Source organism: Triticum urartu, chromosome 3A (assembly GCF_056163025.1).
Source record: "Triticum urartu cultivar PI428250 chromosome 3A, HENAU_Tu73, whole genome shotgun sequence".
NCBI lineage: Eukaryota > Viridiplantae > Streptophyta > Magnoliopsida > Poales > Poaceae > Triticum > Triticum urartu.
The window spans coordinates 555,667,020-555,694,794 of record NC_141875.1 but is presented as its reverse complement, the minus strand read 5'-3'; the positions used below and the strand labels follow the sequence as shown (position 1 = coordinate 555,694,794).

Below are 27,775 nucleotides of genomic sequence, written 5' to 3'. Positions count from 1 at the left end.
AGATGCTCTACAGGTGTCTCCGATGGTGTTTGCTGAGTTGGCAAAGATCGAGATTAGGATTTGTCACTCCGATAGTCGGAGAGGTATCTCTGGGCCCTCTCGGTAATGCACATCACTATAAGCCTTGCAAGCAATGTGACTAATAATTTAGTTGCGAGATGTTGCATTACGGAACGATTAAAGAGACTTGCCGGTAACGAGATTGAACTAGGTATGATGATACCGATGATCGAATCTCGGGCAAGTAACATACCGATGACAAAGGGAACAACGTATGTTGTTATGTGGTTTGACCGACAAAAATCTTCGTAGAATATGTAGGAGCCAATATGGGCATCCAGGTTCCGCTATTGGTTATTGACCAAAGAGATGTCTCGCTCATGTCTATATAGTTCTCGAACCCGTAGGGTCCGCACGCTTAACGTTCGTTGATGATATAGTACTATATGAGTTATGTATGTTGGTGACCGAATGTTGTTCGGAGTCCTGGATGAAATCACGGACATGACGAGGAGCTCCGGAATGGTCCGGAGGTAAAGATTGATATATATGATGATATGGTTCGACCAAGGGGTGAAGCCCACGATGCTTTAGGTCGGTGCAAAAGGAGTTTTGTAGAGGCCAGGGGGCCAAATGCCGAAGACCCTAGTGTCTGGCCGTCGGCCAGACCCCGAGGCCCATGTCGTCTGGGCCAGACGCCAAGGACTGTGGCGTCTAGTCCTGGAAGTCCGAGTAGGACTCTCCCTTGCGGGCAAAACCGATTTTGAGGAGGCCTTTACTCCAAATTTTGACCCAGGGCTCAACATATAAATAGAGGGGCAGGGCTAGCACCTAGAACACATCAAGAAACACCAAGCCGTGTGCCGGCAACCTTGTCCCCTCTAATTTATCATCTGTCATAGTTTTCGTAGTGCTTAGGCGAAGCCATGCGAAGATTGTTCTTCACCAACACCGTCACCACGCCGTCGTGCTGCCGGGACTCATCTACTACTTCGCCCCTCTTGCTGGATTAAGAAGGCGAGGACGTCATCAAGTAGAAGGTGTGCTGAACATGGAGGTGCCGTACGTTCGGTACTTGATCGGGATGGATCGTGAAGGTGCACGACTGCATCAACCGCGTTGATAGACGCTTCCGCTTTCGGTCTATGAGGATACATAGACACACTCTCTCCCTCTCATTGCTATGCATCTCCTAGATAGATCTTGCGTGATCATAGAATTTTTTTTGAAATACTGCGTTCCCCAACACCCTTCACCAGAGATCCACGGCGAGAGGGGTCGCCCGCGACCCAGTCGCCCACGACCCGCAGCGCCAGACGTGGCGCCAAGGCGTTGCTGCGAGGCAGCCGCCGCCGCCGCCACCCGCCGACCTGCACCACCACCATGCCGCCCGTCGCCCGATGCCACGCTGCCGTCGCTGGCCCACTCCGGAGTGCCGCCGCACCGCTACGCCCGGCATCCAGCGCAACATCCCCACCGGCGAGATCCGGCCCGCGCCGCACCTCCCGCGCAAGGAGATGAAATGGCCCCGCCGCCGCCGGCGACGACCGGGCTTCGCCCGCTCGTGCCCCTTGACGGTGGCGTTGGAGGAGAGAGAGAAGGAGGGGAGTGGCGGCGGCGGCGCTAGGGTTGCCTCCCGGACGCGCGCGGGAGCGTCGCGGGAAGGGAGGGGCCTATAGCTTTGATCTGGTCTCTCCTCTCGGCTTTTCTTCTTTACACATCGCATGTATATACGTTTTGCCGTTCTGATTTACATCTTCAGAGACCTTCATGACAAATCTGTCAGACATAGCAAAATATCAGTTGCTCAAAAAATAAATTTACATCACCATCATTTGCTGGAGCATATTATTTGGATCCAAATATCTTAAATAGCAGTTTTTTTTATACCAAGCAGCAAACCAGCGACTAAAAAACGCCAAAGTGACCTAAATCTCAGCTTTGCCCCGTTGTCTCTGCGAAGAGCGATAGAGCTTCAGAGCAGAGCAGGATCATCGCCCCGCCGAGTTCGTATTATATACCGCCGCCGCCTTCTGTATTTTCGGGTAATTTCCCTTTTCTTCGCCGGCCTGGATTCCCCCCTTCTATTCCCCTTTACCTTGTTCTGTATGCGAGCCTACCTGTTGCCGCGGAAAGAGTAAGAGTTCCGCATCTAGAGTTCAAATTTCTATTCCTATTTCTGTTTCACGGTTGCCTATTGACGGTGTAGACACTCGCTATGCTCCATGGCCTAGCATGTTTTTACGAACTGGATAGATGTGCCCTAGCGAATCCGGTCCAGTGATGGCATCCATGCTCTTTAGTAAGCAAGTATGTTTTTCTTCTGAATTGCAATTAGCAAGGTACATCGCAAACTTTCAAATCTAGTTTTCTTAGTCCAGAAAATAAATAAAATCGAACCACATCTGATTTGAAGATCCGAGCGACACTTGGGCATTTTGATTCATTTCGCCTGAGATTGTACCTGATTAATCAATTCGCCGAACCAAGTTAACGGCGGCCTGTGTCAAACTAATTCCTGGAAAACTTCATTGTTTTTTTTTTTGGTCTTACCGAAGCACCGAAGTAAAAAACAGCAGAGCAGAGCAGAGAATGCTATGATATACAAGCTGAACAATGCACTTGTCTTAAGAACAGAGTGTTAGTATAATTTTCTCCTTTTGCGCTACATTTTTTTCTTTTAATGAAACGAAAGGAGAGTTGTCATTTGGTTTCAAAGAAACGCCGTAGATTATGTGCCGGGGAACACACTTTGTATGTTTGTGACTATAAGCATTATTGAAACATCATATGTGTGTGTGTCTGTCGTTAATTCTTATGTCTGTTTCTCTTCAGAGTTTTACTTCATTGAGTAAAGAAGGATGTCACAGGAAAGGACGTTGGAGGAAGTTGTGTCTCCCTTTCTTATGCAGTTAAAGAAAGCAAGAGTTCATTCCTTGACACTGGATGGGGATAATTTACCTTCAGAGATCAAACTTCTGTTTGAAAATATCGAGAGAGAAGCACGTGACATGGAGGATATACTAAAGTGTGTGTCGAGATGGGAAAGTGAGATTATCAATGACTTTGGAGGAATAGTTCGACATTTAGATGACATCATAGAAGAAGATACCCAGAAGCAATTTGTACATTCTAAGCTTCAGATTGTGAACACTGAAATGTCCAACTTAAAAGACCGCATGAAATTTCCTCTCCATGTTCCTTTGATCAAGCCAGCAGCTCCTGCGTTTTTATGATCATCTTTACCATCTAGATTGCTGTCCGGAAATGCTTCAGAGCAATGGAAAAAATTGGAGATTGAGAGGAAAATCCTTGAGAGCTCCACGATATCTAGCTTGCAGCTCAGCTATTATAATCTTGATCTTCAGCTGAAGCTGTGCTTGTTATGCTTCTCTATATTCCCAGAAAATTCCATTATTAGCAAGAGGGCTATGATCCATTGGTGGATTGGTGAAGGGTTAGTAGAAGCCACAAGAAGTCAGACAACTGAAGATATTGGGAAGGAGTGCTTTGAGAAGTTGATCACTGCAGAGATGATTGAACCTGTATGTCATAAACGTAACTGTAGTGTGAACCAATGCAAGTTGCATCCTTGGATTCGGCGTATGTTGGTTACCGTTGCAAGGCAAGAACGATTTTTTGAATTTGATTCCGATGGCAATGCAACATGGGGCTTTTCAGGTACTCGCCGTGCTTGTCTAGTAGGAGAACATATTCAGGCAACAGAAACGGCACCACTCAGAAATCAGTCCAATCCAGATTACCTTCTTGCAATATTCAATGTGAGCGAGCAATACCTCCAGTTCGACAAGAATTGGTTCTTGGATTTGAGGAAGGTCGAAGTTCTCCAACTAGGTCGGTGGCATAACTTGTACCGATACCATATTGAGGTTGACAGCACTGAATATTTGGAAGGGTTGCAGTCATGCAAACAATTGAAATATCTTTGTCTGCGGGGTATCTCCCGTATCACAGAGCTTCCTGCTTCAATCGGCGCACTCTCAAATCTCAGGATCTTGGATCTTCATGCTTGTCATAACCTTGAGAGGCTTACTGAGAGCATCACGTCTCTTCAGATGCTGACCCACCTGGACGTTTCAGAATGCTACCTTTTGGAGGGCATGCCAAGGGGCATTGGTTTGCTTACTGAACTCCAAGTGCTGAAAGGGTTTGTCATTGGTGGATCTACAGGCAAGTACAATTGTCAGGTAGCGGAGCTGATCAGGCTGGGCAAGCTGAAGAAGCTAAGCATATATATTGGAAGCAAAGTTCTAGTGACAGAAGACGAACTGCATGTAGTTGAGAACATCAAAGCCCTTCGTGTGCTGACAATTACATGGGCTGTGTTGCTGTCAAAGAAAGGAGCGGGCCAACAAGATTCTGCAGCAACAGCGTTGTTAAATTCGTTATCCCTTCCTCCCCATCTCGAAAAGCTAGACTTGCGTTGCTTCCCTGGTGAGAACATACCGGTTTGGTTGAGTCCGAGTAGGCTGTTGAGACTGCGGAGGCTCTACTTCACAGGAGGAATGCTGAGCACTTTTGGAGAGAAGAGCATGTCCGAGCAGTGGAACATTGAGATATTGCGTTTAAAGTTCTTGAATGACTTGGTACTACTCCCTCCATCACAGTTTAAAGGGCATACCTCACATCTCTCTGGGCCCAAGGTCGCTAGCGATTGGCAGGAATAAATGATGCGCTGGAGCTGCGGTAGTTAAGGATATGTGCCTAATTAATCGCTAAACAAACGCATAGTAATCTCCCCGTCCAATAAAAGGCCTCGCACAGCCATGCATGCAAACAAAACCGATTCACACCTCCACCTAAAGTTTCAGTTCACACCATGCATGCGCACCAGGAAGGCAAGCGGAAGGAGTAATTTCAGCGGGCTAATTAATGACCTGCGCCCTATTTCCCTCTAATTGTGAAAAAAATTGGTTTTGGAGATACGCCCTTTAAAGTGTGATGGAGAGAGTAGAATGGACCCAGGTGAATGAGATGTTTCCAAACCTGACCTTCCTGGAGGTATTCAGATGTAGCAACATAGAATCTTTTCCTTGTGACAAGGATGGAGTGTGGATGAACTACGACACCCAGGAAACCAGAGAGTAGAACAAAGCACCAAATCAAGTGAGTTCTCATTATTACATATGTAATAAGTCAATTTCCGCCCTCAATGTTGAAACAAAAATACAAAGGAAAAAAAAGAGTGGAAAAAGGAGATGCACAAAGCCAGGTTATCCATTTGTTGTCTTAATTATTTGATTGCATATGTTGTACAGCTTATCAGCTACAGAATGTTGATAAATTTGAGCTTCATCAAACAAATATGTGGCCTATGGTTATGAACTTATGATGTAGGAACACAATAGTAATTCATCCATTTTTACTGATTTGTCATTCTTCTTTTCAGGCTTTTTCATGTGAGCGCATTGTCAGGAGAGAGTGATATATTGGAAAGCAAGTTTGATCAGAGTCTCTACCAAAGTTGTGCAAGTTATGGTCAGTCTCTCTCACACATGTTATTTCACGGCGTCATGCAGAAGTTTGTTACGGCCTTCAAGTGAAAATTTACCAGCCTTTTTAACTTTCTGCACAATGTATGTTTGTCTTGAATTTTTGTCACAATATATTTGTGAAAGCCATAAAGGTCTGACACCTGCACATTTTGTTTATGAGGAAACCAGAAGCACTGAACATTCAATTCTACGTGGGGTTCAAACTTATTTTGCAGGGAGAAATGGTACATGCCTGTAGATCTTCTTCTCACAGCCATTCATAAGAATTTATGCCATAACTTTCATGTGACAAATCCATAAAATTCATATACAGTTGCTATGTAGTTTTCTTTTGGTCCATGACAGGCATATTGCCTACTTTACATTTCCACTACTCAAGCTTAAGTTCCTGGCTAGAAGTTGATGGTGCTAACGTTAGACTTTTTGCGAAGATGTCTGCCATTGCCTTGGCCATTGACGGTAGCCCACCACAGGTCTGAAGAATTTCCTCTTTCAGGTTGTTAATAGCTGCGAGATCGACCAGCTGTCTTTCCTTGTTCAGAGCATCCATAAAGATCGCCCAGGCGCTCTCTCTGTCGGCCAGCGGCTCCACACGGTACACACTACCCTTCCCCACCATCATCTCTGCTGCCTGCTCCTGCCGGCTGGTAACGACAACTCCACCTCTCTCTTTGGGCAACCCGAGCATAAGGCCATTTTGCAATTGTTCGCCCCTCGACAAGGCATTTTCATGGCCTGCGATGTCGGCGTACCAGTCGTCGACGTTCCAGACATCGTCGAATACTATGAGGTACCGCTTCCCCTTGAGCTGCTCATGGACAGCTACCTCCAGGTCTCCCAGGCTATCAATGGCCAGTATGAACTCCTCTTCGAGTCCGAGGGCCATAAGTATGCTCTGCAAGACTTCATTGCGCACGTCCTTGCCAATGCAAGAGGTGCGCGACAGGCACACCCAGATCCTGGGGAAGAAGCGGCGCCTGGCCATCGGGCTGTTGAACACGAGCTGCGCGAGCGCAGTCTTCCCGATGCCGCCCATGCCGACGATGCCGGCGCCTGTAAGTCGTCCGGGGCTGCTGTCCCCGAACGCCCTGGACTCTAGCTCCGCGAGCTGTTGGTCGAATCCGTAGATCCTGCTCTCCTCAACCCAGGAAGTAGTCCAGCGGCTGAACCCGGCGGTGGTGGTGCTCTCCTGCTGCAATGCTGCAGCATCGCCGTTGGGGTCGTCGTTCTGGACACATTGCAGGACTCTGCGCTTCACGGCGATCACCCGCTGTTTGACCTTGTTGGAAAGCCACGCTTCGGAGGGGGAGAAGAAGCAGCTCCGCGTGTTTGGCCGGTTGGTGAGCACGCGGCACTGCGAGAGCAGGCTATTGAGTTCGTACATGCACTCTCGGAGCTCATCGGCGTTGGTGGAAGAAATGGCTGCCTTCTCCAACCCGGCCCTCATGTCGTAGAAGTGGGAGCTGAAAGGGAGCTCCGCGGCTCCCTCCTCCGCCATGCTATCAACGAACTTTCTAAGCAGAAACTGCGCACCACGGCCATCGACCCCTTCGGCTTTTCCGGTCAGAAATTGCTCGTAAGAAGGTAGTTTGATGGAGGATTTTTCAGTTGTTGCTTGATGGATTCACAGGATAATCAAGGGATAAAGAGGGGGGAGCTAACTGAACCATGAGGGGCGCAGAGACCAAGACAGTGACGGCCCTTAACTTATAGTGCCAACTTGTTTCTTCTTCCAAGACGCGTACATGTCCCATTTGAAATCATTAAGAAAACCAATGACGCCTGAGGTTGACCCCATGGAAGACCAGGAGCCAAGTCTCCCCACGAGCATAAGGATACGATGATCCTGGAGAAGTGCCAGCCGCCGGAGTGGAAGGCAGAGATGGAGGGGAACGGCATGAGCACACAATCCATGGGAGGCCTGCTCACTGTGTGGAACGAGTGGGAAATCCGCGTGCTTGTGCTCACCAGCCTCGCGCTGCAGGTGTTCCTCCTCTTCTCCGCCGGCATCCGGAAGCGCAACGTCTCCGCCTTGCTCAGCGTGCTGCTCTGGCTCGCCTACCTGCTCGCGGACTCCATTGCCATCTACGCGCTCGGGTACCTCTCCCAGACGCGCGTGCCCAGAGGCGCCTGCGACGATGCACAGTTGCTCTTCCACCGCAACCACCGCATCCAGGTCTTCTGGGCGCCATTCCTGCTCCTTCACCTTGGTGGCCAGGACACCATCACCGCTTTCTCCATTGAAGATAACGAGCTCTGGAAGCGTCACCTGCTCAGCCTGCTGTCGCAGGTATGGTTAATTTCTCCAATCTTTTGCACTTCAGACAGAGTTAGTACTGCTCACTTCACAAACTTGAAACAACCAAGCCTTGCCTTGTCTTGTGTTATAACAGGTTGCCCTTGCTGTCTACGTCTTCTCCAAGTCGCGCCCTGGTGCCGATATCCTATACCCGGCCGTGTTCATGTTCCTGAGCGGCATTCTTAAGTACGGCGAGAGGACATGGGCGCTCAAGTGCGCCAGCATGGACAACCTGCGGAGCGGCATGGTCACCATTCCGGACCCGGGCCCCAACTACGCCAAGTTCATGGAGGAGTATCGCTTCACACGTGAGGCGGGGCTCCGGGCGGAGATCATCATCGAGTCAGAGCGACGTGCTGGGGTCACCGCCCCGGCAATCACAGAGGAGACCGTGCCTTACGCCACAGTCATCACCGAGGCGCGGCGCTTCTTCGTGACCTTCAAGCGCCTGTTCGTGAACCTCATCCTCAGTTTCCAAGACCGTACCATGAGCCAGGCCACGTTTCTGCGGCTGATGCCGGAGCAGGCGTACAAGATCATCGAGATCGAGCTGTCCCTCATGTATGACACCCTGCATTCCAAGGCGGCGGTGATGCACACCTGCTATGGCCGCCTGTTCCGCTGTGTCACGCTCGTCTCCACGACGACAGCGTGCGTCTTCTTCAATGTGCTACACAAGGGTCGACGCGGGTCGTATGACGGCATCGATGTCCTCATCACCAATCTGTTATTCGGAGGAGCGCTTTGCTTGGAGGTTTCTGCCATTGGTATGATGCTTGTATCATACTGGACATACGCAGCTCTGAAAGGTTCCATCTGCCATTCGCTGAGCCATCTAATCCTCCGGTGCATAAAGTATTTCCGGCCAGAAAGCCGGGCGAAGTGGTCCAATTTGATGGCGCAGCACAACCTCATCAGCTTTTGCCTCCATGACAAACCAACGCTGATCACCAAGATCCTGACGCTGCTCGGACTCAAAGGGCACTGGGACAGTTGGCTATACATCTGGCACATAGACGTGTCGTCCGAGCTGAAGATCTCGGTGTTTAGGGAGCTGAAAGACAAGGCGCTCAGCATCGTCGACACCGAGAGTTACCGCAAGTTCAGCAACCACAGGGGCCAGTGGGCGCTCCAGTGCAAGGGCTACTACAAGGAGCTCGGCTGGAGCGTCGAGGCGGAGTTCGACGAGAGCATTCTCCTCTGGCACATCGCCACGGACCTCTGCTTCTACTCGGACGACGACAACGACGACGCCAAGCTCACCGAGTATGTCAGCATCAGCAGGGCGGTGTCGAACTACATGCTTTTCCTGCTCGTGGCCCGGCCGTTCATGCTGACTGCAGGCATCGGGCAGATCCGGTTCGGCGACACGTGTGCGGAGGCCAAGAACTTCTTCGGGCGGGAGGCCGCACGCCCGGATGAGCGTGCCGCGGCAAGGATGGTGCTGGAGGTGAACGCGGAGATTGCGCCGAGGGACGTGAAGGGGGACAGGAGCAAGTCGGTGCTGTTCGACGCGTGCCGGCTGGCCAAGTCGCTGCTGGAGCTGCCGCCCGGCAAGAAGTGGCGGCTCATTCGCGTGGTGTGGGTGGAGATGCTCTGCTACGCCGCGAGCAAGTGCCGGAGCAACTTCCACGCCAAGCAGCTGAGCAACGGCGGCGAGCTGCTCACCGTCGTCTGGTTCTTGATGACGCACCTGGGGATGGGCGAGCAGTACCGGATAGAGGCTGGGCATGCAAGAGCTAAACTAATTGTATAGAAGAACTGAGATTGAGAAGATCACCAAAGGGTGGTGTACTCTGTAGACTGTAGTCTGTGCTATCTTCAAAAATTCTTAGGTGATATGTGCGCTTTCAAATAACTTGAATTGATCTTGTCAGTTTGGTGAATTGGAATGTATTGGCAATACGGATGTACTCCCTCGGTTCCACTGAAACCAGTATAGTACGAGGTGGGAATATCACATGATACCACACTTCACATGACAACATGGCACCACTCCTCAAACTTCAAATTTGCAAGTCTCCACAAAATTCTAGATATGTTTATACAATACCTTAAATTTTCAGACCCAAATTCGAAATATACAATGAGAAACAAAGGGGGCAAATCTAGCATGAACACCATTCACAATTGAATTTGTCTTCTTTGTTTCTCCGTGTGCATTTCGAATTTGGGACTGTAAATTTTAGAGATTGTAGACTCATATGTTGTTAACATTCAGAATTTTTTCTCATTTTTTGTTTAGATACTTGCAAATTTGAATTTTTTAGCGGTTGTATCATGGTATCGCGATCATGCAGAGCATGCATAGCACATGAACGAAGTCGAGTCAACGAACCAAGCGCCATACGGCTAGATCTACGCAGAACGAGTATGTAAGTGGGCCCCGACGACTAAGTTAAGCCAGCAAATCATGAAACACACGATCTAGCGGGCTGACCGGCGGTGTGCCCCTCCACTCCACCACCACCCGCCACCGTGACCTGACGCACCTCACTATATACCGGTACTGCGCTGGGCTGACATCTCCCTATCCCCTCCAAGGCGTTCGAACTTGTGTGTACCTGCCGGCGAGCGCCATGTCCCAAGTGCCGAACGCCGAGCGCGACGGCTTCACCTGCGGCACGCTGTTCACGTGCCTCTGCCTCCCAGGACTCTCCAAGAAGAAGCCGGAGGAAACCGGCGAGAGTCGGCAGCCAGCGGCGCCGGAACAGGACCGGCGCACGGAGCAGGAACCCCCGCAGGTGCTGCTAACCCGCGCGGCGTCCCTGGAGAAGCTCGAGTGCTCCTCGCTCTACTCCGGCAGCAACATCGTCTTCGACTTCCTGGTGGAGCCGGGGGGAAGGGACGACCGTGGCGCCGTCCATGGATACTGCCCGTCGCCGTGCTTCGACCTGCCGGTGGAGCTGATACGGGCCGGCGAACGATGCGGCGTCGTCGCCAACGACGCGCCGGTCACGTCCGCCTTCGTGTTCGACGGCCACCGAGATGGCGCAGCTCTGAAGAGGATGGCGTCGTGCCTGGCGTCCAGCGTACCGACGGGCGGCGAGGCGCGGCCGACGCATCTCGTGAGGTTCCTGTCCGCGTCGGGTTGTGCCGTGCCGGTGCGGCCTCCCGTGACGTCTTTCGGTGGCCCGGCAAAGGGGGGCGGCGGTTGACGAGTCGTGCCCGCGGTGGCATACAACGTGAAGCCGAAAACGATGCGAGAGGAAAACCGTCGTTTGCATGAAGTTGGTGTCGCATTTGGTTTTCACAATTTTGACAAAAGAAATTCAATTCCCCAGGCCATCTTTTTTAGCACAGTGCAAACGCAAACACGCATATATATATATATATATATATATATATATATATATATATATATATATATATATATATATATATATACGCGCGCATACACTCATCCTATGATGCACACATGCACATTCTATCTCTATGAGCTGAGAGACTGACCCGGCATATCATGTTAATATTTTATGAAGGCACCGTAGACGTCTCGTAGTCGACGGGAACTTCTCCTCGCACTGAACATGCATCATCGAAAATTTTAAAATAAATTCAGAATAAATGTGAGTAGCAGGACTTGAACCCTAGTGGGCTGAGGATACCAGTGTCCTCCTAACCATCCAACCACAGATTGGTTCACCCCTAGGGCATCTTTAAGGACATTGCTCAAATCGCATCCCTATTCATCTAGTATAAATGCTGTTCTGCGTATTGTTGAAGTAGCTAAAAGTGCCAAATTGATCGATGACACAATCCTGATTCTAATTCCTAAAGTATTGAACCCTTCAGCTTTATCTCAATTCCGTCCTCTCAGCCTATGCAATGTACTCTATAAGATCGCTTCTAAGCCTTTCGTGTATTGTTTAATGGTACAAGGTTGGACAATTCTAAGCCTTCATGAGGAATCCGTCAGGGAGATCCTCTTTCACCTTATCTCTTTTTGTTAGTAGCAGAGGGCCTCTCGTGCCTATTGAAAGCTAATGATAGTCATCGTACCTTTGTGAATTAAAGTTTAAAGTGGCTCAAACTACTCCGGCGGTAAACCACTTACTTTTTTGCAGATGATAACATGTTTATTAAACCGAGCAGATGGGGGGGGGGAGTTTTACACCTTTTGGATGTTTATTGTAAGGCATCAGGTCAGAGAATCAATTGAAAATATCATCTAGATTCTTTAGCAAAGGGTGTCCTCAGTTCGTTAGAGAGGAGGTAAATTGGTGCTAAATCTGCAAAATGAATCTTTAAGTGAAAAGTATCTTGGCATGCCCTCTGAAGTGTGAAGATAAAAAATGGCACGTTAAAGTATCTAAATGACATAATATGGAACAAGGTCCAATATTGGATGGAAAAAACTCTTGCTAGCAGATGGCAAAGATCTTTTGGTGAAGCCTGTTGTCCAAGTTATTCTAGTGTATTCCATGGCCTGTTTTAAATTATCAAGGGGCTTGTGTGAACATATCAAGTGTATCATAAAAAAAATTGGTGGGCAGCAAAAGAGGAGAAAGAGAAGATGCTTGGGTGTCCTGGGAGGTGAGACACGCCCAAACTTTATGGGAGGTGTTGGTTTTCATGGTCATATCATTCCCACGCGACACCCCTCCTCTTTGTGGGGTGTTGTCGGGTGGCGACCAGACAACCAATGCTAAAGGCTTCGCCTTGCTTGGTCAGATGACGATGGATGCCGAGGACCTACGTCGCTTGCTCGAGCTAGCATCATCTTTGAAAGCGAGTTAGTTTTGTTGCGTTCTTGTTGTTGTTCTTGTTGTTGCGTGTGTGTTGTTGTGGCTATTTCATCTTCTCTCCGAAAAAGTTGACTTAGTTGTGTGCTCATCTTAAGCTTTGTAACACTTTCTTTATGGAATGAAATGCAACACTAATCGGTGTAGCTTGGCTCTTTGTCGGCGTGTGCTAGAGTGTCAGCGTCTGGTGGTGGTGCTTGGAGTCGGAAGGGTGATGCGAGCGGTGGCTACTGGTGGCGTAGAGGCGGCCAGTTGCGCTGGTGGAGCTGGGATGTCACGGTTCGGTGGATCTGCGATCTGGCGGCGGCGTGCGGCTCAGGCGTGCATGCGGTGCCGTGGTGGATGGAGGCTCGCTCGGGTCTTTGTTGGGCGGTGGCCCTCGACGAGTGCGTCAGTGCGGCCGGCGCTAGGTAGGGCTGGCAGTGGTGGTTGGGCTTGTGCCGGCCGCACGGATTAGCCGCGGCCCTGGTGGTCGCGCGGGCCTAGCGTGGTGGGGATGCAGGGAAAAGAATTATATGAGATCAGGTCTCATGGGCTAGCATGTGAGACCCATTTTGATGGATGACACGTGGCATTTACAAATCATAAAGCATCTACCCCACCCCCATTTGAAATCAGGGGGAGAGATTAGATGCTTTATGGTTTGTGAATGCCACGTGTCATCCATCAGGATGGATCTCACCTGCTAGTCTGTGAGACCTGGTCTCATATAATTTTTTTCCGGGCTGCAGGATCCCCGGGTGGTTGCAGGGCAGCACGCTGCTCTCTGGCAACAGTGGTTCGAGTCACCGGTGGGCGGCGTTTGTCGTCGGGCGACACGAATCTGTTTGGCAGTGATGGATGGCATCCGGCAGAGTGCAGGGATCAAGGGTTGACCAAGTCCGCACTGGCTTATCTCATGTTAGTGCTCTCCTTCCTGTTGCTTTATTATGGTGTTGGTCCGAGTAGGCACCCTTGTTGCTGATATGATGACGCTGATGGCCGTGGGTGTGGCGGCATGCGAGTTTGACTCGGTCAGGTCAAGGCCCGTGCCAGGGCTTGCCCGACGCTGGCCGTCGGCAGCTACCAGGACGTTGATACCGCCTTTTATTGATCCGGTATTGGAACAGAAAAGAGTATCCCGCACCTATTTCCCCAGAGGTGACTCTGGGTTATCGAATCCACAAGAGGAAGATTCCCTTGACGCGATGGTCTCTATCAAGATTTTGTCAAAGTGTCAAATCCAGCTTTTGACTGGATCAGCAAGCAAATAGTGATTCAAACACTTATAATAAACAGAGGTAAGGGTGTGAGGTCTTATGCTTACAACCTTGTATTTGCTCGGGGATCAAATAGGATATTAATTTGTGCGCTAGAAGTCACTCATCGAGATGTGCTTGTTACGGATTGAAGTGGGGTATGTGTCCAAATAACATCTTGACCGGCATGAGTCCTGCATCAAGAATCAGTTGTCCTACCGCAGGCCCTATCCGACGCGCGGGGTTGCCTCAATAATTAAGATAATGAAATCAGACAAGAGCTTTGGGCGTTTAATGACTACACCTCATTTTCACTAAGGATATGATCCATGTTACCCTACTGAATCTTACTATCACCGGTGTTTGGTATAACACTTCACGGTCTCCTTGCTCCTAGCCTCACCGGTGCTCGATCTTCATGATCCTGGGTACATGCGGGGATGAAGATTGCGGACAAGACAAGAGACATCTTCATGGAACAATTTTATTTCATACAAACGGGATGTTATGTCAAAGTATTTCATTGATTCCTACAACAAATAACTTGGGTTGCAAGGCTTATGCCTCAACCCATACCTTACCGAACTACTCACACATGAAGATCGGATCGCGAGAAGAAAACATTCAAGAACACATCTTGAGATTGATTGGTTGCAATATGTCTTACATGAATGCCTTGTGCGATGCACGATTACAAGTATGAACTAGATAGGAGAGCACTATGGTGGTGGTGGAGATGGCAATGGCTAGGGTTTGCGGATGATGAAGAAGAGGTCCTGGCTGCTATGGTCATTACTCTGGTGCTCGTTCTGTTGACATTTCGATGGGGTCCTTTAATAAAAGTTGTTCGAGTGGACGAGCTGCCTTGGAATCTAAGTAAATAGGCGCTCATAACATCGTCTTCTGTTCTATTTGCGCATGGACACCTCCTGTTTATTCCTTCTTCCTTCATTCTTGAAAGTGCGTTATATCGACTAGAGGGGGGTGAATAGGCGATTTTTATGAAATTCTTCACTGAGGAATTTGCCGGTGAGGAAATTCCTTAGCGAAGAACTACTAGCAGCGGAATAAGTACTCAAAAGTAAACACAACAGAATACAAGCCTAGTCATCATAATGAAATGAAGACATGCACAGAGTACAGGAAGCGTAATCACAGGATAACACATGATGAAGACAAACAGACTAAAGAAATTGAACTGAGGAAATTGAGAAAGTCTTCAGTCAGAGTCTTCAAACACAGATATGAACAAACATACAACACAGTTATGAGGAAATGAAAGAGTTGAGAAAATAGAACCAGTAAGCTCGGTGAAGACAATGATTTGGTAGACCAGTTCCAACTGTTGTCTCAGTTGTACGTCTGGTTGCAGCGGCTGAGTATTCAAACTCGAGGACACACAATCCCGGACACCCAGTCAAGGACACTTAGTCCAAGACACCCATTCCTCACCATATTCTCCTTGAACTAAGGTCACACAGACCTCGTCCAATCACTCGTGGTAAGTCTTCAGGCGACTTCCAAACCTTCACAAACTTGGTCACCCGGCGATCCACAATTCCTCTTGGATGCTCTAGACCATGACGCCTAACCGTCTGGAAGAAGCACAGTCTTCAAAGGTAACAAGCGTCGGATCCACTCAGGATCAATCTCTTCAGTGATGCTCAATCACTTGGGGTTTGTAGGTGTTTGGGTTTTGGGTTTTTGGTTTTTCCTCGCTTGATGATTTTCGCTCAAAGTCCTCGGAGGATGGGTTGCTCTAAATTGACAAGTGTCGGTTTCTTTCGGAGCAGCCTCTCCCAGCTAGTGGTTGTAGGGGGCGGCTATTTATAGCCTAGGGAGCAGCCTGACATGATAAGACATAAATGCCCTTCAATGATATGCCCGTTAGGTGGATAGATATTTTGGAACAGCTGACGCATAGCACAGCAACGGTCGGAATTTTGAGTACCAAAATCCTCAGGGCTATCATGTTCTTCACTGTGAGGCAAGCCGCACTGGCGAATTCCTAACTCCTCGGTCAGGACAAATTCCTCAGAGACCAGAAGAACTTCGTCTCTATCACTGAAGAAATTGACTGATCTGTATGAGATTTCCAATGGCTTCACTCGAAGGGATTGGTAGGTGTAGGATTTTGAGTTGAGCATCACATGGAAATTTTTCCTTAGTATTTCCTCGACCCCCTTTAACAGTACGGTGTTTCCTATGACTCAAGAAAGAGAAAAACAAAACTATGAAAACGAAAGTCTTCAAGCTTCATATTCCACGCATGAATATCAAGTCTTCACGGACACACCAATTTCTTCACTTTCAAAGTCTTCATGAAAGTCTTCAGAAATACCAAAATCTTCAGTCGAAGATATTCATTTTTAGGGGTCGACTTTTCCTATAAATATCAAACTCCTCATAGACTTATAGACCTATGTACACTCACACACGCATTAGTCCCTTAACCTATAAGTCTTTAATACACCAAAATCACTAAGGGGCACTAGATGCACTTACAATCTCCCCCTTTTTGGTGATTGATGACAATATAGGTTAAGTTTTCAACGGGGATAAACATATGAAGTATAAATACTGATTTGAGGAATTTGATTGCAAGATATAGAAGAACTCCCCCTGAAGATGTGCATAGTGAGGAATTTGCTTTTGAAGCAATGCACACTTGAAGAGTTGAATCATGGAGATCTCCCCCTATATCTTGTAATTCATGCACGCATTTAACATATAATATGAAGAATTTGAAATGCATGATGAAATATGGTGCCTGATGAAATTCAGCATGCGTGCAATAATATTAACGAGGAATAAGCATGCAAAAAAGAGTATCAGAGCATAGTGCATCAAAAGTATCAGAGCACCATCGGGTTTAAGATTACAACTCGATCCAATAAAGTTTCAGAAGAACGAGAGTTGTAACTTAGCAAAAAAATGTTGTATATGGGCGATAAAATAGACCCGCTTGAAGACTAACTCAAATTTCCCCCCCTTTGTCATCAAATGACCAAAAGGATCGAAACTGAGGATTAACGCCCCTGAAGATAATCAAGTTGATGAAGGAGCGTCCGCGTTGTTGGGGTCGTTGGTTGATGTAGGGCCTGCCGCAGTGTCGTCTAAATCTTCATGTTCATCAGTGTCGCGCGATGAAGAATATGAGCTGGCCACCAGAGAAGGAACCTTGACCTTCTTAAATTTCTTCGGTGGAGGTGCAGACCAGTCAAAATCTTCATTAAAACCCATGTTCTTCAGATCTTCTTCACCATACAGATGTGACAGGATTGCCCAGGTGCGACCGAAGACTTGATGGAGGTAGTAGTGGTTTTTCTTCACTGCATTGTGTGTGGCAGTCATGTTGTGAAGAAGTGAACTAAACTGACGCTTAACCCATTTGTGATTTCGATCCACCTTCTGGTGAAGACTAAGCAGAAGTTCACGGTCTGTCATCACGCGCGGAGCAGTGGCTTGAGGAGTGGACTTGGGAGCATTGGCAGAGTCATGTGTGGCAGAGTCATCATTGGTGGAATAAGATGCAGCTTTGCGAAACTGACCATCCAATGGACGAATGCCTTCATCAATTACAGCTGGTGCCTTGCCATTTCCATCAACTGAGGAATATGTCTGCTTGAGGACTTCAATTGGGGGCAAGTAGCTGAGATGATTCTGGAAATCAGCTTTGTAGTTGAGTGAAGATCTTGTCCTGAGGAATCTCATGATCCAAGGTGCGTAAGGCTTCAGCTCAAACGGAGACAGTGCAACATTAGCCATAGTCCTCATGAAGAAATCATGATAGTTGACAGGAATGCCATGAACGATGTTGAATACCAGATTCTTCATGATGCCAACAATTTCCTCATCAGATGAGTCGTGGCCTTTGATAGGACTGATTGTCCTCGTAAGAATACGATAGACAATTCTAGGAACGTACAACAATTCCTTCACGAGGAATTTTGTTCATGGTGCCTGACCTGGTTTCAAAGGCTTCATCAGCACTTGCATGTAATGATGTGTGAGCTTAGGTTCACTGTAGATGCAGCGAGCTTCTTCAAGGGGAGGACTGAGTGGTAGAGCACGAAGCAATTCAGAGGCTGGTGCAGTGTAGTGAGTGTTTTCAGACATCCAGTCCAGCACCCATAAATTCACATCTTCAGCATTTCCGGTGATGTGCAGCGTTGCATAGAATTGAAGAATCAGTTCTTCATTCCAATCGCAGATGTCAGAGCAAAAATTGAGCAGTCCAGCATCGTGAAGAACACTGAGGACTGGTGCGAAGCACAACAGAGATTCCATATCCACATGAGGAATATGCTCATGGTAGAAAATCTTCTCCTTGTTGAACAGCACCGAGGAATAGAAATTGGCTTGACTAGCAGTCCAGAAACGCCTCTTCCTAATACGAGCAGAGTCATATGGGTTATAATCTTCGAAGAATACGTGCTCGCCAAAGAAATCATCAGCCTTGAACTTTTGCTTGCGTGAGAATGGATCCTTTGACTTTGGCAGAGGAGTGTCAGTGAGTTGCATCACGACCTCAGGAATCTCAATCGCAGGTTCTTCAGGCTGAGGAATTTTTGGTTCTTCCTCAGTGGCAGTCTGCGTAGTTGGTTGTTCAGGAACAACAGTTTCTTCAGCGCTAGTGGCTGGAATTTCCTCATGGACAAATGTAGTGGGATGAGTTTCTTCAGAGCCCATGTGAACAGTTTGTGTGGGGGACTGAGGAATTTGCTGTAGAGGGGTGAACATTGGAGAGTTTGGATGCTGACTTTCCCAGAATTCATCACTGATTACGGGTGTGGAGCAGCCAATGTCCACATCTTCATCTTCCATTTCTTCAACGTCAGCCTCTTCAGCTGTGAACTGAGGCATAGGCAAGGAGATGATAGGTGTTGAAGGGATCGCATCCACTTCAATTTCTTCATCCAATGGTTCAGACGAAGCAGCAAAAGGAGTTTCTTCATCAGATCTGCTGGGAATCACATATTCTTCATCAAAAGGAATAAGGTCCTTTGATGGCCTGGTTGAGATAGGAACAACATCAATCGGATGTGCAAATGAGCTTGTCATAGGTTTCATTTTCTTCGGAGCTGAAGAATCTGAAGCAGCTGATGCTTTCCTTTTCTTCACTGCAGCACGCTCTGCAGCCTTGGTCTTCTTCACATCTGATGCAGATGGAAGGATTGGAGTTGAAGTTGGTGCAGGAGCAGCTGAGGAATCTGGTTGATTTTCTTCAAGCACAACTGATGCAGTTGCCCTGAGTTCTTCAGTTTCTTCAGGCACACCACTAATGGGTGCCCTGACAATTTCTTCAGTGGCTGGAATGCAGTCATCAGCCCTGGAACTCACATTTTCTTCAGCAGCCTGATTGTCATCAGCGGTGCTGGCATGTTCTTCAGTCGGCTGAGAAGATGATTCAGCCTGAGGAATTTCCTGTTGCGTTGGGGCAGCAACATTTGAAGTGAACTGTTCAGTTATCTTTACAAATCTAACTTTGACTCCTTGCCAATCAGCATAGTAGGCTTGGAAGTCATCGCTGAGGGTTTTGATTTCAGATTGGATTTTTACAAGTTTATCAGTGGTCATAGTGACAACGTTGTTCTTCAGGTATTTCTCCTTTCTGTACTGGGCCTTCTTGATCTGCCTGGCCTGATCATATTTCCATTTCTCCTCTTGGATGAAATGAGTGAGCATGTGATTTTGACCAGGCGTCAGCTTGAAGTCAGGCATAGGAGTATTTGGGTCCTTGTGCCAGAGATCAATGTAGTCGAGGATTAGCTTGGGATCCAAAAGCAGTGGCACAGGTGTGCCTTTGGCTCTAGCGGCCCTAACTTGTATGTCTCTGATGATTTCTGCAAGTTCATCATCATCGGCTTCATCTTCTTCAGATGGCACTTGAAAAGCAACTTGCTTCTTTTGAGGACTTGGCCGAGGACCTCGTCCAACAGTTGCCTTGGTCTTCATCAGAGTGGGGCCAGATGAAGAATTTGGTGCAGCTGAGGAGCTTGCTGAGACACCAGAGGCAATGGAGATGCATGTAGTCCTTTGGCACGAGACTAGATGCGCAGGTGTTGAGAACTTTGTCGGAACAGCTGAGGACTTTGGAGGAGGTGCTGAGGATTTTGAAGGAGCAGCTTGAGGGATTGGTCGTGAGGACCTTGAAGAGTCTGGCCGTGAGGGCGCAGCTGAGGAATTTGGCCGTGAGGGCACTGTTGGTGAAGCACGTGGCTTACGAGCAGGCTTCTTAGACATGAATTTCCTCGGCTTGACAGAGGCCTCAACAAAGGCAGCAGCAGCCACAACAGAGTCTTCATTGAATTTCCTCACTGCTTCTCTGGCTTGCTTGACCAACTTGCCTTGGTGCTTGGCCCATTCATCAGGATAGTCCTCACCGCGCTTGAGGCTGGTGGGATCTGCTACTTGGCCAGGTGCCAATGGAGCTCTTGGGCATGGAGGATTGAGTGCAAATTTCTTCATGTACTTAGGAGTGACATATCTGTACTCCCTCCATTCTCTTGCCCATCTCCTCTCTATCCTCTGTTTGCGCACTTTGCGCTCATTCTTGGTTTCCTCAGTAGGTGTGCAGTACCCAGCATATATGTCATCAGGTATCTCAAACGCTGTATTTACCTCAGGCCTCTTTCCTCCCTTCTGTGCCCTTTTACCATCAGCCATTTTCTTCAGTTGAGGAATTTGAACAATCAAATTCTCTGAAGAAGTATGCAACTTTTCATCGAGGAACGCTGCAAATGAGTTAAGTTGATGAGAACCTAGTGATTCAGCAGCTGACATGTGTACCTGTGAACAGAGTATGGTTTCGAGGAATTTGGAGAGGTCATATGCGTTCTCAGAAGGTTTTTCAAAAAGAACAAGTTTGAGGAATTTGACCAGATGAGTCTTGAAGATTTTCACTAAGCGTTCTTTGTCTTAGGTTCCAGAGTTGTATAGATCGAAGATCCACACAATTGAGGAATCTTGAAGAAAAATGATGCTTAGAAAAACGAATCAAGAACAGATGATATGTGAGGTGTTTAGTGTGTGAAGATTTGAAGAATAAAACACCTTTGAAGATTTAATAGAGAAACTTCGAATCAAAGAGGGCAGTAAAAGTAACTTTTAATTACCCTGAATGAAGAACACAACGAACAGTGAGGTGAAATAGTGGAGTTCGTCGGTGTAGATCTTCCACGCCCTAACTTGGCGGAGGAAGACGTCTACGGCGGCGGCAGAGGTGAAGATTTCCGCGGTCGGCGCGAGTACGACGACGACGAGGTCGAGGCAGTGAAGCTCTTCCTCACCGGCGACGATGGAGTAGCAGCGGCGCTAGGGTTTGGGAAGCTCGAGTGGGAGAGAGAGATCGAGCGGAGTAAAGGAAGTGAGAAAGGGATGAGGGGGTATTTATAGTAGCAGTGAAAAACTGTTCGCCCGAAGATTTGGGACGAACGTGCCCCTGACCCTTCTCATTCGCACGACATGTGTCACCCACGTACTGTGTAGTGGAGATCGTGTAAGATCGTGGGAAAATTAAAAATTTATCGTGGGATGCGGAACGATTTGAGCGGCAAAACCAAAAATTTGGATAAGATTAGTTTTAAAGTTCCGTTCGCAATTTCTTCAGCTGACAAGGACACAGTGAAGATTTTGAACGAGTTTCAAATAGAATGCACAAGAAGAATTTGTGAACAGATTGGGTTGAGTATAGCATAGAGGGGAAGGGTCTGATCACATTCACTTAGCAGAAAACCAACTTGAAGAAATAGCAATAAGTGAATGTTGTAGAGGACATAAACTCATATATATATATAGCCAATGAAGAAAAACAACGGAACCAGTGAAGACTATGCAAATTTGAAGAATATGAATAATTTGAGGAATTTCAACTTTTGGTGGTGGCGTGACCCACCGTATAAAAATGATGATTTCAGACACCGCGTACAATTATCGTAGGGTTCTGAGAATCAAATTCTTCATTAATTTCTTCACACTAAGAGTGTTATTCTTCATTGATTGAAGTAAAACGTTTCTTCATGTGTTGCACATCTAAGTCATCAATTTTGCATAAGTGTTAGGATGAGTGTCCTTTTCAAAGAACATTCGAAGATTCTAGGATATTTAGCTCACACCGCAACTTGCTAAATCTCTTCTCATCCAAGGGCTTTGTGAAGATATCGGCTAGCTGTTCTTCAGTCTTCACATGCTCAATAGAAATGTCGCCCTTCAACACATGATCATGAAGAAAATGATGACGAATTTGAATGTGCTTTGTCTTCGAGTGCTGGACTGGGTTGTGAGCAATCTTGATGGCACTCTCATTATCACATAAGAGAAGCACATTCTTCATGTTGACGACGTAGTCCTTGAGAGTTTGCTTCATCCGTAGCAATTGGGCACAGCAAGAACTAGCGGCAATGTACTCAGCTTCAGCAGTAGATAGTGATACGCAATTCTGTTTCTTCGAGGACCAACAGACCAAAGATCGTCCGAGGAAATGACATGTACCAGATGTTGACTTGCGATCCACACGATCACCAGCATAGTCAGAGTCAGAATATCCAACAAGATCAAAAGTCGAGCCCTTGGGGTACCATAATCCAAGTGTTGATGTGTGAGCTAGATATCGAAGAATATGCTTCACAGCCTTATGGTGTGATTCCTTCGGTGCAGCTTGAAATCAGGCACACATGCAAACACTAAGCATTATATTTGGCCTAGATGCACATAAGTATAATAAGGAACCTATCATGGAGCGGTATACCTTATGACGAAGTCAATACCATTTTCATCAGTGCACAGATGGCCATTTGTGGGCATAGGAATTTTGACGCCTTTGCAATCTTGCATGCCGAACTTCCTCAGTACATCCTTGAGGTATTTCTCCTGAGATATGAATATGCCATTGCGTTGTTGACGAATTTGAAGACCTAAGAAAAATTTCAACTCTCCCATACTAGACATTTGATATTCTTCACTCATCATATAGGTAAATTCATCACTATAACGTTGGTCAGTACAGCCAAAGATAATATCATCAACATATACTTGGCACACACAATTCACCATCATAACATTTAGTGAAAAGAGTAGGGTCGAGTGAACCGGGTTTGAAGCCTTTCTTCATGAAGAGTTCCTTCAAAGTATCATACCAAGCCCGTGGGGCCTGCTTGAGGCCATAGAGGGCCTTGTTGAGTCTGAAGACTTTGTCAGGATTCTTTGGATCTTCAAAACCTGGGGGTTGAGCAACATATACTTCTTCCTCAAGCTTACCATTGAGGAATGCACTTTTCACATCCATTTGATATAGAGTGATATCATGATGGTTAGCATAAGCAAGTAATATGTGAATAGCCTCAAGTCTAGCAACAGATGCAAAAATTTCATCGAAATCAATTCCTTCAACCTGTGTGTAGCCTTTAACTACAAGCCGTGCCTTATTCCTCACAACAAGGTCATTTTCATCTTGCTTGTTGCGGTAGATCCACTTTGTGCCGATGATATTGTGCTTGCGAGGATCTGGACGTTTGACCAGTTCCCAGACATTGTTGAGCTCGAACTGATGAATTCTTCTTGCATGGCCTGAATTCACTCAGGCTCCAGAAATACTTCATCTACCTTAGTGGGCTCTGTAATAGAGACAAAAGCATACTGCCCACAAAAGTTAGACAAATGTGAAGCTTTTGAGCGTGTGAGAGGACCTGGCGCTTTGATGTCATTGATGATCTTTTCAACTTGCACTTCTTTTGCAATGCGAGGATGAGCTGGTTGTCGTTGAAGAGTTTGATCAGCGTTTTCTTCAGCATCATTTTCTTCAGGTGCATTAGCTCAATGTTCTTCATGTTCTGGAATGAATTCTTCAGCAGATTCTTAAGTAGGAATGACATCCTCAGTAGCCTTGAACTTGATAGTTTCCTCAGGTGCTAGTTCATCTATCACAGTAGGTAGGTGCTCTCTTTGCGAGCCATTAGTTTCATCGAACCGCACATCTACAGTTTCAACAACTTTGTGAAGAACGTTGTTGAAGACTCTGTAGGTGTGCGAGTCCTTTCCGTAACCAAGCATAAAACCTTCATGTGCTTTCGGTGCAAATTTTGAGTTGTGATGAGAATCTCTAATCCAACATTTAGCACCGAAGACTTTGAAATAACTTACATTGGGTTTCTTATCAGTGAGGAGTTCATAGGCAGTCTTTTTGAAGAATTTGTGAAGATATACTCTATTGATGATGTGGCATGCAGTATCAATTGCCTTAGTCCAGAAATGACGAGGCGTTTTGTATTCATCAAGCATAGTGCGAGCCATCTCAGCAAGAGTCCTGTTCTTGCGCTCCACGATGCCGTTCTGCTGAGGAGTGTAAGGAGCAGATAACTCATGAGTAATACCAAGTTCATCAAGATAGTCATCGAGACCAAAATTCTTGAACTCAGTGCCATTGTCACTTCTGATGTGCTTGATCTTCACACCAAAGTTGGTTGAAGCCCTCGAGAAAAATCGTTTGAAGACTTCCTGCACTTCATGTTTGTAAGTAACAAGGTGTACCCATGTGTAACGAGAATAATCATCAACAATAACAAAGCCATATTGAGATGCTTCATTTGAGATAGCAGAATAATGATTAGGACCAAAGAGATCCATGTGAAGCAATTCAAATGGGCGAGTGGTGGTCATGATAGTCTTCGCTGGATGCTTGGCCTTGGTCATCTTCCCAGCTTCACAGGCTCCGCATAGGTGATCCTTGAGGAATTTGACATTCTCGATGCCAATGACATGCTTCTTCCTCGCAAGCATGTGCAAATTTCTCATGCCTGCATGACCAAGTCGTCGATGCCAGAGCCAGCCTTCTGAAGCTTTTGCAAGTAAGCACACGGCTGGTTGTGGTCCTGTAGAGAAATCAACAATATACAGGTCTCCTCTCCTAAAGCCTTCGAAGACTTTGAAATTGTCAGCTTCCATAACCACAACACAACGGTACTTGCCGAAGACAACAACCATATCAAGATCACAAAGCATTGAGACAGACATAAGGTTGTATCCTAAGGACTCAACAAGCATGACTTTGTCCATGTGTCGATCCTTTGTAATCGCAACCTTACCTAGACCCAATACCTGACTTTTGCCTTTGTCAGCAAAATGATATGCTTTAGATGCGACGGTGATAATGGAGCATCCATCAATAGATTCTTGTCACCAGTCATGTGGTTTGTACATCCACTATCGAGGACCCACTCGGTGGCTTTGGGTTGATCATCCTGCAGATGAATTAGTGCAGCTTACAAACTCATATACTTCATCAGTGAAGAATATGACATCAATTCATCAGATCAATTTCATCAAGTAAAAGAACTGATAAAGCAATATGAGGACGTGAGAAATGAAAGTTCATTTCTTCATGATTAGCCTACGTCCTTTTAGGCATGCTCAGGTCTCCAGCAAATTCTCCAGACGATTACGTGCGTCTGGAGACCTAACCCTGCAGAAGAGATTAGTTCTTTTTCTTCACCACCCACATCTAAAGGGGTGGCAAAGAGTTCATCATTCTGCGAGCTCCATACGAGAAGGATGGCATAGAAGCCAGTCCATTTCGTTTCACATAAGAGGGGTTAGAGTAAGCATAAGGGTAAGCAGAGAAATTCTTCGAGGACTTATGGACATAATGATTTGAAGAATAATGCACATATCCATAATCCTTAGATCTTCCCTGCGAAACAGACGGGTTAGCACGATAATGTTCATATGAGGACTTTGATCCATATGAAGAATTTGGTCCATATGAAGAATTTGATCTGGGGTTCCTATTCTTCACAGGTGGCGTCATGATGACATTCACCTGAAGATTTTCAAGGCATCTTTTGAGAACCCAGATTTTCTTCACAGGGGAGCCGTTCCTGCAGTTAGTGCCAACATATCTAGCAAATACTTCACCATTCTGATTTTTGAATAGCTTATAGTTGGAGTCAATTGACTCATCATCAGAATGAGGAGATTCACATGCAAATCCAGATAAGTTAGATGGATCAACTGGAGGTCCCTTTGCAGCAACCCATGTAGTTTTGGGGTACTGCTCAGGCTTCCAATATGTACCATCAGCATTGAGTTTCCTCTCAAAGGCGATACCCTCTTTCCTAGGGTTCGTGTTGAGGATTTGCTTTTTAAGCACATCACAAAGAGCCTGATGCCCTTTGAGGCTTTTGTACATGCCTGTTGTGTACAATTCCTTCAGCCCTGCATCGTCAGTGATACTAGCAATGTCCTCAGATGAGGAATTAGTGATAGCAGAGGCATGTGAAGAATTTGAAACATTAGCAGCATTTAAACATTCAGGTGAAGAATTAGCAGATTTACGTTCAATGCACTTCAAGCATGAAGGAACAAATTCTTCCTGAGATGCGTTGATTTGTTGAGCAAGTAATGAATCGCGCTCCTTCTGAAGATCTTCATAACTCACTCTTAGCTTCTCAAGGTCTTACTTTCTTTGAAGAAATTCATAAGAAAGCTTATCATGATCCGATAAGAGAGTGTTATGATGACTTTGAAGATTGTCAAGCTTGGACTAAAGTCTCTGAAGATTTTCATTCAAAGTTTCAGTGCGATCCATTTCTTCACCCAACATATCATCACTTTTGTCTAGCATGTTTTGAACATTTTCTAAAGCCTTTTGTTGTTTAGTGGCAATATAAACAAGCTTTGTATAGCTAGGTTCAAAATCATCATCAGATTCATCTTCACTAGACTCGGATGAGGAACGTTTGGTTACCTTGGCACCTTTTGCCATGAGGCATGGTGCAGAAGATGATGGTTCAGGTTCGAAAGTCATTGTTTTGAGTGATTCCTTGAAATCCTCAAACCAGGGATCATGACAAGTTTGATGACCTTCATAGACGTCAGAGATTCGGTCCCAGATAAGCTTCGCATTGCAAAGATGCATAATGCGCCTGAATTCATCTCTGGATAGGCAGGAACAAATGATATCCTTCGCCATGATGTCAAGTTGAGTGTACTTGCAAATATCATCAGTGTCCGCCATCTTGCATAGATTGGTAAGACCAATCTCAGTGACGGTCCACAGCTCGTTGTTCATTGCCATGAGGCGCTTCCTCATCATGGCCTTCCACTTGGGATAATCATGACCATCAAAGATGGGGCATGTCACTTTCTTCATACCTGCGGTCGACATAACTAAAACTCCAGGCGGTTAAACCAAAATCACACAGAACAAGGGAGTACCTCGCTCTGATACCAATTGAAAGTGCGTTATATCGACTAGAGGGGGGTGAATAGGCGATTTTTATGAAATTCTTCACTGAGGAATTTGCCGGTGAGGAAATTCCTTAGCGAAGAACTACTAGCAGCGGAATAAGTACTCAAAAGTAAACACAACAGAATACAAGCCTAGTCATCATGATGAAATGAAGACAGGCACAGAGTACAGAAAGCGTAATCACATGATAACACAGGATGAAGACAAACAGACTGAAGAAATTGAACTGAGGAAATTGAGAAAGTCTCCAGTCAAAGTCTTCAAACACAGATATGAACAAACATACATCACAGTTATGAGGAAATGAAAGAGTTGAAAAAATAGAACCAGTAAACTCGGTGAAGACAATGATTTGGTAGACCAGTTCCAACTGTTGTCTCAGTTATACGTCTGGTTGGAGCGGCTGAGTATTCAAACTCGAGGACACACAGTCCCGGACACCCAGTCAAGGACACTTAGTCCAAGACACCCATTCCTCACCGTATTCTCCTTGAACTAAGGTCACACAGACCTCGTCCAATCACTCGTGGTAAGTCTTCAGGCGACTTCCAAACCTTCACAAACTTGGTCACCCGGTGATCCACAATTCCTCTTGGATGCTCTAGACCATGACGCCTAACCGTCTGGAAGAAGCACAGTCTTCAAAGGTAACAAGCGTCGGATCCACTCAGGATCAATCTCTTCAGTGATGCTCAATCACTTGGGGTTTGTAGGTGTTTGGGTTTTGGGTT

The 27,775-nt window shown here is 46.6% G+C and overlaps 3 protein-coding genes and 1 pseudogene across 4 annotated transcripts; 3 read left to right on the top strand and 1 right to left on the bottom strand.

The window, feature by feature from the left end:
- Positions 1 to 1,793: 1,793 nt before the first annotated feature.
- On the top strand, positions 1,794 to 6,351 carry LOC125545042 (disease resistance RPP13-like protein 4; annotated as a pseudogene). The gene is made up of 4 exons (XR_015619373.1): positions 1,794 to 2,045; positions 2,836 to 4,607; positions 4,969 to 5,127; positions 5,411 to 6,351. The product of XR_015619373.1 is annotated as a disease resistance RPP13-like protein 4 (transcript).
- On the bottom strand, positions 5,877 to 7,314 carry LOC125546964 (putative disease resistance protein At5g45440). The gene is made up of 2 exons (XM_048711040.2): positions 7,233 to 7,314; positions 5,877 to 7,130 (listed from the first exon to the last, which is right to left on the bottom strand). The coding sequence occupies exons 1-2, from the start codon at positions 7,312 to 7,314 to the stop codon at positions 5,887 to 5,889; spliced, it is 1,326 nt and encodes a 441-aa protein (XP_048566997.1). The 3' UTR covers positions 5,877 to 5,886.
- Positions 6,368 to 9,720, top strand: LOC125545040 (uncharacterized). Its single transcript, XM_048708887.2, has 2 exons — positions 6,368 to 7,806; positions 7,910 to 9,720. Exons 1-2 carry the CDS (start codon positions 7,357 to 7,359, stop codon positions 9,569 to 9,571), a joined length of 2,112 nt encoding a protein of 703 aa, XP_048564844.1. The 5' UTR covers positions 6,368 to 7,356; the 3' UTR covers positions 9,572 to 9,720.
- Positions 9,721 to 9,843: 123 nt separating this feature from the next.
- LOC125545041 (uncharacterized) lies at positions 9,844 to 11,111 on the top strand. Its single transcript, XM_048708889.2, has one exon. It carries the CDS (start codon positions 10,395 to 10,397, stop codon positions 10,971 to 10,973), a length of 579 nt encoding a protein of 192 aa, XP_048564846.1. The 5' UTR covers positions 9,844 to 10,394; the 3' UTR covers positions 10,974 to 11,111.
- The last annotated feature ends 16,664 nt before the right edge of the window (positions 11,112 to 27,775 follow it).

Bases quoted from the DNA above. Each gene is read 5' to 3' on its own strand.
- LOC125546964 (XM_048711040.2), bottom strand. From the start codon at position 7,314: ATGGGGTCAACCTCAGGCGTCATTGGTTTTCTTAATGATTTCAAATGG. The intron at 7,131-7,232 runs GCACTATAAGTT...GAATCCATCAAG, and splicing joins TTGGAAGAAGAAACAAGTTG to CAACAACTGAAAAATCCTCC.
- LOC125545040 (XM_048708887.2), top strand. From the start codon at position 7,357: ATGATCCTGGAGAAGTGCCAGCCGCCGGAGTGGAAGGCAGAGATGGAG. The intron at 7,807-7,909 runs GTATGGTTAATT...GTGTTATAACAG, and splicing joins TGCTCAGCCTGCTGTCGCAG to GTTGCCCTTGCTGTCTACGT.
- LOC125545041 (XM_048708889.2), top strand. From the start codon at position 10,395: ATGTCCCAAGTGCCGAACGCCGAGCGCGACGGCTTCACCTGCGGCACG.